Source organism: Bactrocera dorsalis, chromosome 6 (genome assembly GCF_023373825.1).
Source record: "Bactrocera dorsalis isolate Fly_Bdor chromosome 6, ASM2337382v1, whole genome shotgun sequence".
NCBI classification, from domain to species: Eukaryota; Metazoa; Arthropoda; class Insecta; order Diptera; family Tephritidae; genus Bactrocera; species Bactrocera dorsalis.
In genome coordinates, this window is record NC_064308.1 from 22,623,693 (window position 1) to 22,639,130 (window position 15,438).

At 36.4% G+C, this 15,438-nt stretch overlaps 1 protein-coding gene across 10 annotated transcripts in view; it reads right to left on the reverse strand.

The window, feature by feature from the left end:
- Nucleotides 1-6,962: 6,962 nt before the first annotated feature.
- LOC105224339 (ATP-binding cassette sub-family D member) overlaps nt 6,963-15,438 on the reverse strand; it is a 30,801-nt gene continuing 22,325 nt past the window's right edge. For all 10 annotated transcript variants that reach the window (XM_019989698.3, XM_011202407.4, XM_029550000.2 and 7 more), the window contains 4 exons: nt 13,545-14,419; nt 13,394-13,483; nt 7,234-7,359; nt 6,963-7,178 (listed from right to left, as the gene is read on the reverse strand). In XM_019989698.3, coding sequence (XP_019845257.1) covers nt 7,091-7,178; nt 7,234-7,359; nt 13,394-13,483; nt 13,545-14,419 — 1,179 coding nt within the window. In that variant the 3' untranslated portion in view covers nt 6,963-7,090. The remainder of the gene's footprint in view (nt 7,179-7,233; nt 7,360-13,393; nt 13,484-13,544; nt 14,420-15,438) is intronic.

Genomic DNA, 15,438 nt, shown 5'->3' on the forward strand with positions numbered 1-15,438 from the left:
TTCATTTTTTTTTCAATGTAAGCAGCTTTATAAACAACGTTTTTTGGTTTCTGTTCCGGTGTACAGAAAAGATGGTTTTCCAACTCGTGAACACGCCACGGCCGTGTGAAAAACATAGCATTTCCTTATTTATTCCGGAATACGTTTGAACTGAAATGGAAAATCGTTAGAACTCAAAGGAATTCGTAGAAACAAGCATTCTCCCCCTTGTATTCGGCACATGAAGATTGCAAAATATAATAACGACGGATCCTACTTTGAGACGCAAATGATGCGGTGGCATACCAAGCCTGTCCAAGGAATCGTAGTTACGATAATTTAGCCAATGTCCGAACATTTGTGATGAGTTCATCTTTCGTGAATTGATAAAGGGAAGATGGAATTGATATCGAACCACCAGAAGTATCAACCGAAATTGTACCATTTCCAATTTTTAGCGAAGACGATGTAAAATGTCTTTGGCACTGTCGATGTTTATATCAAAAAGAATGCGAGCTTCATTTTCATTCCAGTGATTAACGTGTTCCAGCAAATGTAATTGCTGGCTTACTTCTCTAAAACTTGCACACATCGAACCATTCACAGTAAGAAATGACTCAAATATAGTTGAACCGCGTACATTAATCATACGCGTACATAAACAATTGTCGTTTTTCGGGTGGATTGTGTAAATTCGTCCTAATGCATTAGACACCTGGATGTCAATCTACTGGTTGGCCTTGCTTTCTGCGTAACTATTTCTTCGACGATGCATTCCATGTATAATATCAAGGCATTTCTGAGTAGAGAAATGTTCTTGCAAACGGATCACTGACGAAAGTTGAGAAAAAACTCGTCAATGTCACTCTTTGGCCATTCTCCAAATTAACTGCGAGACGCACAACAGTCGGAAAACGTTCATGAATTGCAAAAGTAAATATCCTACAAAGCGCTTTATTGCAGTTCACGTATCGACCGTATCGTCCAAGACCAATAATCGCCATGTTGCCTCCTTTGGTGACGTACTTACAAACGTATTTTACCGATTTCACCAAACTGCAATACTAAACACTAATATGAGTTTTGAATATGAATTTGACAATAATGGTGAATATAGTACGATCCATGTGTTGTCAACTTCGATATTCACTCTTCTAAGTTGAATGCTGAATGTTCTGTTATCTGGTGAGCGACGCCGATAGAGTTGATATCCATCATTTCCAGTTTGTGTTTCCGAAAGAAAAGCACGTGGATACTGTTTCATGCATTTATTGTCAGACATACAAACCGAAAAGGGATTGTAGTGTCCGCAAGGTCCATGAACCATATTGGTTTCCACCACTTCATATAATATTGGATCTTTCTCTACATCAAGAATTTCCGGAGAAATAATTTCATCAATTTGATCTGGTGTAACCATCATCCACCATCCAAAGAAGAATGTGTGCATGCCGAAAACCTCTATTTTGCCACTCAACAGAGTACATCTAGCATCCAACAGTTGTTTGAAAAGTCGTGCTGTGATGATCGCTTGCTGATTGACCGCGATCCATAATTCCGCACGTATGTCACCGCATGCTGGGAGTGCTTCTTGCCTTGCCTTGCCTTGGGCTGCCATACGTTGATGGCAAAACGAAGGCCGAGCGATATTAGGGCAACCTCTTCGTGGCTTCGTAACAAATTTCAATCTGCAATTGACCTCTTTGTGTGAAACACACGTAAAGTTTCCTCTGAATAACTTTCAATAATTTTTCTTTTGAATAGCCGGAATAAAAAAGCAAGCGACCGAAATTAAACTATTCAAATAATTTACAAATCAAAATATTGAAAAACAAAACAAACAAAAATTGAAAAAAAAAATTGTATGGAAAAAGTTACTGTTTGGAATTATCCAATTTTATCGAGTTTTCATTGTTTTTAATATGTATTCTGCTATTCGGGGTGGAGACAAATCCAACGAATCAATAACCATGAAAATTGGTTCAGCAGATCTCGAGTTATAAGTGTTCGAACAAACCCGTCTTTGTTTTATATATACATATAGATGTAAGTTACTTACTGTCTCTGTATATTTTACTTCCTCTAAGAATGAATAAAAAGACATATACATATATTTAAATAATTCATTTTCACCCCTATGATGCATTTCGACTTGGATTGAAATTTTCTCCGTTTAGCAATTTTGGTATCATGCGTTCCGTTCCCGTTCACTTCATCTTCGAAATTTACAATTCTGCCTATCATGCATTTCGATCGTAGCTCCGTTCTGTTAAGTTGCAATTTTGTTGGCGGAGAACTTTTTGTGTTTTTATTTTGCTGCGAAAATTTTATTATTTGCGTGACTTTTTTTGAATTTTCTAAAAATGTAAGTAAAACTTGTATTTAAAAGTTATAAAACACACGATATTTCAAGTTTTTGTGCTCTAATTATATTTTTTGATATGCTTTCAGGTCAAAAACAACACCAGAGTAATATGAAAAATTGGCAGATATGATGGAGAGTAAGCTAGATATAGCCAACGGTTTCCACCAGCGTCCTAAAGAAGATGTGCAGGCTTTTTGGAAAGAGGTAGCATCAAATTTACTTGCCGTCGTTTCTTCTGCAAACGTATCTAGGACATACTTGAATGCGTCTTTATTCGGGCGAAAGTTTTTTTTGAATCTAAATAAGTAAACAAATTGTAAGAAAATTGTCTACTTTCACGTGCAATTACTTACAGCCCGTCATTCATCTGGAAAGGATCGCACATATCTCGTAATCTTCTCCTTTCATTTCTCACCCCAGCATCTGAGATGCGCTGGTCTCCTCCTCAACCAGTAATATCGCCGCGGATAAAGATTCCATACTTACGTTTAATAAAAATAATAACAATATAAAAATTTTACTTTTATTTATTTTCTTTGAACAACAGTAATTTGTGTATTTTTGCATTTTTATGTTCCAGTTTCACATATTTCAAGGCAAACAGCTGATTTCGAAAGAATTATAGCTCTTCCTCTTCTTCTTCCAATCCAATTGCAACCCATGATACCTAATTTCGACTCCAACGGAGCGTAGAGCGGAGACGTAATCGAAATGCATGATAGGGGTGTTTATTTTATTTTTATTTGTTTAATTGTTCACACAATTTAGCCATAACCTCTGACATCGAGGTTACTGCTTGTGTCATTTGGTTCAGCACCCCCGTCATCTGCTCGTTTTGCTCCACAACTTTTTTTTGCAGAGCAATGGCCACCCCTGTCATCTGCACATTTTGCTCTACAATTTTCTTTTGTAGAGCAATGGCCTCCTCCTCTCGCTTTTCACGCTCCTCCATTTTTTTTAGCACTGCTCCAAGCATCTTCGCTGCAGTCAATTTACCTTCAGAAGGGATGAAAGTAGGTGATGGCATAGGAGAAGGTAAGATGAGAGGAGATAAGGAAGAAGATGGAGGTGATGGTGAGGAAGAAAAATTTATAGACAGAGCAGGAAAAGCTTGAGCAGCTGTATTTAAATACAACGGCGGCAAAACCTGTAAGTATAAAACAATTATTGCCTCATGTAATAATAAAATATATAGTCTGACAAATATTAAATTAAAATATTACCTGGTGACCCAAAGTCGCAACACCCGGCAATCCATCCACCGCTGCTGCCCCAAAAGTTGCAATCGCTTGCTCCTCGAACTCAGTTATTATTCCATTTATCGGAGGGCCTCCACCAGTCGCTTGCGCATGTGCCTTCAGTTTGCGCGCTCGCGATCGCAACTGATGTTGAAACCTACACAAGCATTTATGAACTTACCTCCCTCCACTTGGCTGTCGACCGAGTTGGACCTCTTAAGGCATTTAAATTATCTGCTAACTCCGACCAAAGTATTTGCAGCCCTTGAGGTTTGGTCAGAGTTAGCTTCCCCCGTTGCAACTCAGGATGCTGCTTGCAAAACATTATATAATGTTGCAGCTGCTCCTGAGTTGTCCTTTCCGTTTTTGTACTTATTTTTATTAAAACAGCTGTTTGACAGCGAAAACTTTTTACCACACGTGGTGACTTTTTTAAGCTTTTTTCTTATGAGGTTTGAGCAACAATAGCTTCACAAAATATGCCTCACAAGAAATCTCTCAAATGTTTCCTCTCAACTCAGTTGGGTTGAGGTTTTTTCAGAATAGGGCTGCAAAATTAACAAATTAACATACTCTCAAAAAGCCACCACCCTTGACTATTATGAGGTTTTCCGTATGCTGAGGTAATTTCAAAACTCAAATGCTCACAATTTCCCAACAATCTGAAAGCAAACCTCTCAATGCAAAATCGGTTGTGTTTGTTGTGTTAATTTCAATATTTTTAAAACAATTTTGAAATTGTTTATTGAAATAGAATAGAGGAACTATTCTTCCAACGGCGTTATTTATCTTAATATATAAAAATCACGTGTCACATTGTTTGTTTGCGATGGACTCCTAAACTACTGAACCGATTTTAATGAAATTTTTAACACTGTGTGCAGTTTGGTCCAACTTAAAAGATAGGATAGTTTATAATTCTCCTTATAGTCGCATTATTTATTTATTGCAAATTAATTGTTTATTATTAGCAAAGAGCTATCCACCAGTTGGTGGCGCTAAGTGCGGTATTGAGTGCGGTATGTTACAGTAGATGGCGCTACAAACATTAAATGAAAATGCGTTGTTTGAAGTTTATATTATTTGTGGTAAAGTTATACGAGTCTATGACTTCCAAAAAAAAAAATAAAAATTGGGCGGGGCGAAGTTCGCCGGGTCAGCTAGTATTAAATATAAGTATTTGTTTGTTACAATAAATATGTAACTTACGGTCTTTATACTTCTTCTTTGTAAGTGATATTGTTAAACTTCAATTATTATTTATTGATTCGGACAAAAATTTATGTATTTAATACATGTGCGAATAAAAAGATATTTATATTTAAATAATATGCTTTGATGGGTGTAGCTGCTCCTGAGTTGTTCTTTCACATTTTGAAATCCTAAATATAAATGAAATTATTATATACGCACAAAACTTAGTAGACTTTCAAAATTACTCTCTTTTCTTGATTGTCCATTTCTTTACTGTATATGATTCTCCAATAGAAAATAGCAATTCAATTTGCGTCGTAATATTTTGGAACGTACCGATCTTGGTTTTAAAACACCCGTGATTAACTTTGTTTGTCTTTATTTTTAACGAAAGACCTCGTTGCAGTCAGGTTAAGAAGGAGATGTAGTACTGGCTGATCCCAACAGAAGAAACAAATAAGTTCGTGGACTACTGCACCAAACAGTCTCCCGTTCATCATTAGATGTGCTGCCAACGCACATCATCTGGAGTGGGAGGAAGTAACTGTAAACTTATATCGTAATTATTCGATTATATTAGGTTGAAAATACTACGGTACAGAGCTCGTATCTGGCAATACTGTACATCTTTGAAAGATCTTGACATAACCTACAAAACGACGCTATGCATGATTAGTTTGGATATGGCGTTCAACAGTTATAGATGTGTAAACATCGAGTTCACTATCGCCGAAGTTTGCGCTATTTTAAAATTTTCCTTCGTTCGGCAAACCCGCTAAAGAAACGTTCCATGAGATTAATGTTGTTTTGGGGGATGGTACTCTATCACTTCGAATTGCGGACAAATGGTTTCGACGATTCAAAGCGGGTGAAAACGACACCATGGATAAGCCACTCGGCGGAAGACCTGTGATGACGAATACCGATCAAATCATGGAAAACATCGAAATAGACCGGTATGTGGCATCTTGTGACATCGCCTAGAAGATGGAAGTTAGTCACCAAACCATTTTAAAACATCAGCAAAAGGCTGGATCCACAAAAAGGTTTGATGTTTGGTGCCGCATGATTTAACGCAAAAAAAAACTTCTGTAATTCTACCATCTACTACGAACAACTGGACTGCTTGAAGCAGGCGATCGACCAGAAGCGTCCAGGCCCACAGGAAGAGTGTAGTGTTCCACCAAGACAACGCCAGACCACACACTTCACATGCGATTACGACCTGTTTCTGTCTATTGCGAACGCCCTTGAACCTAAAGTTGAACTCAAAATGGGTTTGTGAAAAGTAGCTGTCCGATTTCTTTCCAAATAAGAAGGGGGCTTCTACGAGGAGGGGGTATTATGAAGTTGCCGTCTAGAAACAGATTATCGAACGAAACGACGCATATTTGAACTAAATACGATCACTGTAACACTTTTTATAAAGCATTGAATAGAGAGCAAAAAACGGAAGGGAGATATTTTGCAACCTAATATATTTGAAAGTAACCTAGAGATAAGCAATGGTGGCTGTCAGCCAATCCTCGTGACTAAGGTAAGGGAAGAGGTACTTGATATTACTCTGCGCAACCTCCTATCGAAGGGAATGATCTCCCAGTGGATGGTTTTCACGGAGCCATCACTGTCAGATCATAAAACCAAAGGAAGCACGAGTCACGCTTCTATGAGTATGAGAGTATGATGACAATCTAAACCTAAAACTCAACGAAGCTAACAAAATTGTATCGCAGAAATAACAGCCCTTGACCAGAAAAAACTCGGGGTCAATTCCGGTTTCTAACGAAGTATGGTGCTAACGCTCTCCATTGATGTATAGGCCCTATGCAAGAGTTGTCCACCCACAAATAACCTACTGTGTATTGGTTTGGTTAGAGGCTTTAATTAGGAAGTACCCCAATAAGCCTCTGGAACAAATGCGAAGTCATATCATTTTAACAAAATGTTTATGCATGAACGTGAGTACCTGAAGCAGAAGAACTTTTGGCAAAGTTGTTTTGAACTATCTACACATAATCTCTATGAAATTAAATATTCCTTCTCATTTCTGCGAATCCTACTTCGTTCGTGTTCGTGAAATGGTTTACTCTAAAACGAAAGTTACTCTCTTCCAATCAGTACATAAAACTAGCTATTACAGATTGGTTACAAATAGCACTATATAGACAATAGAAAACAATTTAAGATATTTTATATCACACTCAAGGCTTTATTTGAAGGAAATATATATATATAAAGGAAGCAGCTAGAACCGAATATATTTTATATTCTTAGAATATTTACTTTTTCCCAGATTGCTGCTGAGGAATATAATTTAAGGTAGATGTTGCTCATTTGGTTCCATTTGGCGAAAACTCCAATTACCTTGACCGTCGAATTCCAGAACGTGTGTATGAAATTTCCTTGTAAATATTAAATAAAATTACACTTGTTTTGTTATTTATGTATTTAGTTTACCATAACGTGGGACGGTGTGTTATTGTTAATAAAGTTATGTCCATGCTCTTTGCAATTTCATATATTGTACTCTCCACGTCGATGGAAACAGCGCTGGTACATTCATCAAGCAAAGCATATTTCGGTCTAAAAATATATATGATACGAATAATGAACTGATTTGAAATGCACCTGAAAACTTGGAATTTGTTTATTCCAACGACTTAAAAAAATAAAATGAAGTATAGATTCGTTGGTAGATAGATAAATAATTAATAAGTGAAAAATTAAATCTGAGATGGATAATTTGCATCTACGGTCTATGCTTATACTCACAGATAAATTAAATCTTTATACATAAAAAGTACATACGCGTCAGGTTGTTTGTCCGCGATGGACCCTAAACTACTGAACCGATATAGTAAAATTTAGCGCACTGTGTCCAGTTCGAACCAACTCAGAAGATAGGATAGTAAAAACAATTCATAATAAATATTACATTGAAAGCTGTATTAAGTGGACGCTCTATTAAATGGACATCTCCATTAACCATGCACATTGATGATGTTTCTTAAGTAGATGAACATATTCAAAATTAAACCTCAAGTACAATCCCTTGGATTCTTATACCGACAAAAACGTTTTCGCCTTTATTGGTAAATAAAATGTACTGTATTGAATAGTTTATGAATAATAGTATAAAATGTAAAATGTAATGTAATGATATTTTTCAAAAATAAAAAAACCTTTAAATTTTTACCATTAACAAAACGTTATTTTTTCATTTTCTTAAAGTATAATATCGTATTTATATTATCTGTATATTTTAATGGAATAAATCCGCTAATACTTTTAGAATTACTTGGTAACAAGCAAAGGGTTCTCGGGGGCTCAGAAACGTTTGAGAGCAGTTATTACTATTGTTACAAAAGTAGTACTAAGTTTGGTATTAGTATTGCTATATGCATCCCTTATTATAAACATTGGGCGCCGCGTTTATCTACTTAAACAATTGCTGCATTTGGCGCCGCGGCTGTCTGCTTGTCTACTTAAACAATAGCTGCATTTTGGCGCCGTAAAGCATTATTTTCTTATAATTGCCAGACGCTAAGAGTAAAGAGTAGACAAATTGCGTAATAAAGAGATTTTGTTGAATTAAACGGTTTTTGGTTTTATTTGTCAATCCAGAGGTACGAACCTAGAAAAGTAAACTAGCAAGCAGTAAATTCGTAACAATTGGTGTCAGAAGTGGGATTGTCAAATAATCCAAATTCAAGATGGTTAAATTCGGGGAATTGAAAATTCAGCAATTAAAAAAGGAACTGGAGGAGCGTAATTTACCGATAAGCGGAAAAAAGACGGATCTGCAGGCACGATTACGTGAAGCAATGGAAGCGGATGGAATTAATGTGGACGAGTTCGAATTTGATGGGCCAGAAACTTCTACAAAGATAGAAGAGAAAGTAGACGAACAACGAACATCATCAAGTGTAGACATGAACATCCTGTTAGTGGCTATTAAGCAAATGACAGAATATGCAGTGCAAACAGAAAATCGTCTGGCACAGCAAATAGCTGAAAATACACCACAGTTAAAGTCTTGCCTTACACAACAAATGACTGAAAATAATACGCAGTTAGAAAAGCGTTTGGTACAACAGATTACAGAAAATACTACACAAGTACAAAAACAAGTGCAGGAGAAATTTTCAAAATTTGAAGAGGAAAAATGAAGAAGAAAATTTAAAATCAGAAGTTCTTCAATTGAGTAATCGTATGCGAGAACTGCAACTGCATGGCCCTGCACCATCAACAAATAATCCAAGATTGAAGGCACCCACATTCGATGGAGGTATTCCATTTCAAATTTTCAAACTTCAGTTTGAAAAGACAGCAATGGCCAATAACTGGAATGCAGCGGACAAAGTAGCGTCCTTGTTTGTATCATTGAAAGGACCTGCGGCAGAAATCCTTCAGACTATTCCAGATTGTGAACGGGACAACTATGAGGCATTGATGAGTGCGATAAAAAGACGATATGGTAGTGAGCACCGGAATCAAATATAACAGATCGAACTACAAAATAGGGGTCAGAAGATGAACGAGTCATTGCAAGAGTTCGCAACTGAAATAGACGACTGTCTCATTTGACAAATGCAGATGCACCTGTGGATTACATTGAGAGGGTAAAAATTCAAAGTTTCATAAATGGAATTGGTGATGTGGACACCAAACGCGTCACATATGCATTGCCAAAAAGAACGTTTGCTGAAACGGTTTCGCACGCCCTCACACAGGTACACACAAAGTAAACCAGCACACAAAGTACAAAGTGTTGAAATGGAACAACCGGCGTTGATGGAAGAAATATTGAAGACTCTGAAGACAATTGCTGCACCGCGAGTAAATACAACAGGCAGATGTTTCAACAGTGGAAAAGCGGGTCACTTTGCCCGAAATTGCAATATAAAAGTAAACCCATCAAAACGGAATCAACCAAGAGAACACCGAAAGGGGATTCACCACAAAATTTTTGATGCATTATCACGTCGCCCTTGTCCACTGGAATGTAAACATTGCTCCAAATCAGAGGGAAAAGAAGGTATAATCGACGTGCGATTACTGAATATAGAACCTGAAGATGATTGGACTCCTCACCGCATCAGAATCAATCAGCTGGAGGACCCTGATCTTGCAAAGCTGATAACAGCCAAAGAAAATGGGGTACGACCACCAAAGGAACAAATAAGTAACGAGAGTCCAACGGCAAAAGCATATTGGGCCCAATGGAACAGCATAAACCTCGTTAATGGATACCTTCATCGTACCTGGGAAAGCGAAGATGGCAAACAGTCTCGTCTGCTGATCATAGTACCGAAGTCCATGATCCCGAAAGTATTGAAAGAATATCACAATGGACCTAGTGGAGGGCTCCTTGGAATTACAAAAACTATAGAGAAGATTAAACAACGGTTCTACTGGATCGGTTGTCGAGATTCCATAGCAGAATGGATAAGTAATTGCGTAGAGTGCATGACAGCTAAAGGTTCTAAAGCCAAAAGTCGCGGTAGGCTGCAACAGTACAACGTGGGATCACCATTTGAACGAGTCGCAATGGATGTTGCAGGTCCGTTCCCAACCAGTACGGCCGGAAACAAATATCTACTGGTTGTCATGGACTATTTCAGTAAATGGCCAGAAGTGTATCCCTTACCAAACCAAGAAGCGAAGATAGTAGCCGAAGCGTTTGTAGAAAATTGGATAACGAGGTTCGGAGTGCCCGTCGAATTACACTCAGATCAAGGCAGGAATTTCGAATCTTCCATTTTCTAAGAAGTCTGTACATTATTGGGCATCCACAAGACACGGACAACAGCGTTACATCTACAATCAGATGGGATGGTAGAGAGATTCAACCGAACGCTCGAAGAACATCTGCGGAAAATCGTTGATAAAGATCAACGGAATTGGGACAAGTGCATCCAGATGTTCCTGCTGGCGTATCGTTCAGCGAAGCACGAGACAACTGGTTACACGCCAGCGAAGATTATTTTCGGATCTGATCTGCGACTCCCTGCTGATCTTAAGTTTGGAACGAATCCTGCAGCTGTGAGAAATGATGGAGATTATTGCTCTGCCTTAAAGGAAAAAATTAATGAATTGCATCTGATGAGCAATAAGATGAAGGATCGGTTTGATCAAGCGGCAAATTCAAAAGGTTTTGAAGAAGGTGATCTGGTCCTGTTGTACAATCCACTTCGAAAGAAAGGCTTGTCCCCGAAATTGCAGACAGCCTGGGAAGGGCCCTATATGGTGATGAAACGACTTAATGACGTGGTATACCGCATACAAAGAAATGGAAAAACACGATGTAAAATGAAAGTAGTACATTTGGAGAGGCTCGCCCCATTTGGTTCAAGAGGATTTGTACCTAATCGGGACGATTAGGCTTAAGTGGAGGGCAGTGTTACAAAAGTAGTATTAAGTTTGGTATTTGTATTGCTATATGCATCCCTTATTACAGGGATGGGCATATTAGCCCTCAGTGGCATTTTGCCCGTGCGGGCACGAGTGCACATTTTGAGGGCTAGGTGGTGGGATCATCGCGGACAAACATGAAGAGGCAAGTGAGCGCAACGTATTTTACCACTCCATATTTACAAATGAGAGCAACGTATTTTCCCCCACCATGTTTACAAATGAGACGCACGAATATATGGGAAGTTGCACTGTGGGTAATAATTATAAAATTTCCTAACAATTTTAAATTTCTTTGTAACTACTATAAATTTATAAAATGTAAGACAAATAACAAAAAGTATAATACATATTTGATTTTAGTAATCATTTTTTTCTAATATGTCTTTCTACCAGCATTTAATTTTGTTTATTTGAAATAATAAATTATATGTTTGGTTTAATCTCATTTGCTATAGCTACACGCATTATTGTACCAAAATTTAAATCAGATAACCTACTTCTTATTTTAGATATAATTTTCGAAGCAAAAAGTTTCAAACCAGGTTATTTCTTTAAACTTCCCTATTAAAAGTAATTTCAGTGATAACTTCAATTTATGAACCACTGTTTCTTCAAACACATATGACCAAATGAATCTTATGAGAGCGCAATGTAAATAATTACCCAAAAACCCTTCTACCACCCGCCAATCGTAGAATTTCCAACGACATTACGTTTTCCGCAGGGTTGCCAGGCTCGATATACTGTAGTAATTATAAAAATTGTCTTCAATATATTTGAAATTTTCTTAAAATAACTCAAATTCAGAATCGAATGCTATTATTTACAAATATATAAACTAATTTTAATAGTTTGATTTCAGTTTTGATATTTATATTATGAAAAATTATAATTGAAAATTTCGATGTGTACAAAACTACATATGCGTATCGAATAATGGCAACTTTGTTCGAATGAAAACGAGAACAAAACGCTTGCCGCTCGTAGCGAAGTGAGAAGATGTTTATGCCATTAGCGTTTGTATTCTATTTGTGTGCTTAGCCACTCTCAATCAATAATGCCATACCGCGCAAATATATTTTTATTTGATGATTTCTTTTATTTTTGAAAATATGTGTTCCCTTTCTATAGCGCATATTATTATTTTAATACATTTCCAGAGGCAACTCAGATTTTTAAAATTTAACAAAACAATTATGGAAAAAACCTCAAATCTTTGAATATTTTGATAAAACAACCAAACTGAAAATATCACAAATCATATATTTATATAAGCATTTTCATTAAATGGAACCGCAATATGTTTAAACACAATATATACATATAATGAAGTTTTTTTTGGGGAAAAAAAATAAAAAGAAAAAATGGCGAACTTCACTTTTTTAAGTTAAATCGTATTTTTTTTTGGAAGTTCGCCATTTTTTTTATTTTTTTTTTTCGAAAAAAAACTTAAATTAATCCTGGAGTCGGCCGACTTTTTTAAATATTTTTTTTATTTATTTAAAATTTTTTTCATTTTTTAAATAAAAAAAAATATAAAAAAATCGGCCCACTCCGAGATTAACAGGGATAGTTGTTATATTAATTTAAGTTTTTTTTGAGAAAAAAAAAACAAAAAACAAAAATGGCGAAATTTCAAAAAAAAAAATTATGATTTTACTTTAAAAACCGATCATTTTATATAATTGATCGTGTTAAATTTTTTCGAGCATTTTTTCGAAAAGTTCATTCAAAAACAAAAATTAAAAAAAAAAATGGTCCCCAAAAGTCAATTTCTGCAAAAGTTATGGCTATTTGAATATAAAAAAGCCATTTTTTAGCAAAAAAAAGCAAAATTCATAACTTTTTTGAAGTTGGACAAAAAATTTTGAAAAAATTCTCAAAAATGTTTTTCAAAGGGTAGAAAAGGATGGATAAGTTTCAGCAAAATCTAAAGGGGTCGGGTTTAAAAGTGGTCGATTTGGTATGGAATACCCCATAAATATTATTATAATTAATAATGCATATGTTTTGCTTTTATTTGTTATGCAGATATAACTTGATTGTGAGTTTGTACACCGTTATACAAATTAAAGGTTTCCAATTTCACCTAAATGCAAAGGAAATGTGAGGTTTTGTTTTTCAGCAAATAGCAAAAGTAAATACACACAGACGGTAATATTTTTACTATTGGTAAGTACGCATTTAAAACAATACTTACCTGTGATAAAAAAGCCGTGCTATTGCCATGCGCTGTTTTTCTCCCCCAGAGAGTATATCTTTCCAATCTCGTACGGCATTAAAACCATCACTATAAAATAAAACTAAATGTATACCGAAGAAATATGATGTAGTTATTCGATATTAATTACCGCTGTGCAATATGTTCTAAACAGACCATTTTTAAAATGCCTCTGAGCTGATTCTCTGTAAAACCTTTGCGTAACATATCTTCTCGACTGTCTGGGTAAATAATCTGGTCACAAAGACTTCCCGTTGACATATATGGACGTTGAGGGATGTAAAACATACATGGTTTATCCTCCACAGGCCGTGGTATATGCAGTTCACCAGCATAAATTGGCCACAGACCACTTAATATACGGAATAGACTGGACTTACCACAGCCATTGGGCCCAGTAATAAGTAGATGCATTCCTTGCTCAATACAAAGAGTCAGACTTGACACAACAATATCACAATTAGGTGTGACCACAGGAACAGCTCGTAATGTGATGGTCATATCATTTGGGGTATCTGTGTAGATAATGCGGCCCTTGGCGATTGGCTTACCATCTTTGAACTCAATAACGCCATTCATTTCATTCTTTTCAACGATTGTATTTTTATGATAAACACCTTGAGCAGTCTCTTCAAATACTTGCATCATTCCAGCAACACGATAAGTATACCCAGCCAATGCGACAATTTCTTTATATGATGACATCAGCCGCTCAATAGCATCGGCCGCAGATATAAGTAAATTTCGTGCAGTAGTTAGATATTGTGTTCGCTCACTAACGCTTGAGTTCAATACTTCTTTATATATTGGATCGGTGACATCTTTTTTCGGTAATGATGTGCCGGACATCAAAATCGGGAGCGAAACCATTATCATTCCCGTCCCAGACCAGACGTACTTCATGAAAAACTGTTCTAGCATAACAAACCAGAGTTTTTGTATAAAAATGTTGTTCATTTGAATAACTAAGCGGTTATATGCTTGACGAAGTTGCTGCAATTCTACCTATAATGTTAGAATATCAAAAATTATTTTACTTGTGAAATTAGAGTATATTATAGCTCGTAGATATACAACCAATTAAAGCACATTTTACTGGGTCTTTAGCATGCATCATTTATGTAACATAGCGGTCAAGTGCCGATTTCACATATTTGGGAAGAAATAATTTCTTTTACAAACCACAAAATCATATCCAAATATGAATAAATGCTATGAATAGAGAGTATATTTATCTAATATTCGCTTAAAATTTCAAGCAAATTCGACTAGTACTTTTCGAGTTATTCGATAATTTGCAGAGGGTTCTCAAGCGCCTTGAAACGTTCGAGAAGAGGTACAAGGTTTATCCGGAAAGTTATAGGACTGAGTCGATTTAAAAATATTTATTGAACCAATCGTTACAATTCTTTAAAAACTTTCAAAACAGGTTCCTTTTGCGTCGATGCAACGCTGCCTGCGCAATTTCCAAGCACTGAAAGCGTCACGAAAGGCATCCTCTGGAATAGCCTTGAGAGCCGAGGTGCATGCTGCTTGGATCCCCTTTGACGTCTTAAAGGCAGGAAACAATTACTTTATTCCTATATATCCTATTACGTTATTCAAAAATTTCCTTGGGACAGTTCCACTCGCCACAATTTCTGGTGGTCAGTGAGCACTTTCGAGACCATCTTCGCGCGCACCTTGCGCAGGTTTAGTAATTTTTAATAATTAAATGTAGTAATAATGGAGCAAACTCAGCGTCGTTGTCATCACTCCCTGTGACTCCATAACCTTCTGATGTCTGTTTAATTAAGACAGGTGGTGGTAAAAATCCTTCTTTTAATAATTTCCAAAGACTAGAACGTCTTACACCGCAACATGCAATAGTTTTACATTTAACCATTTGTAAAAAATATTGTGACTCACGTACATGATTAGCACACTAAGTAGCATTATTTTTCAACATATATTCAATATCCAGTCCAGTAACAGTTGGTGCAACACATTCAGCAACGACTGGAACTTGCTCCAAATGTCAGCCA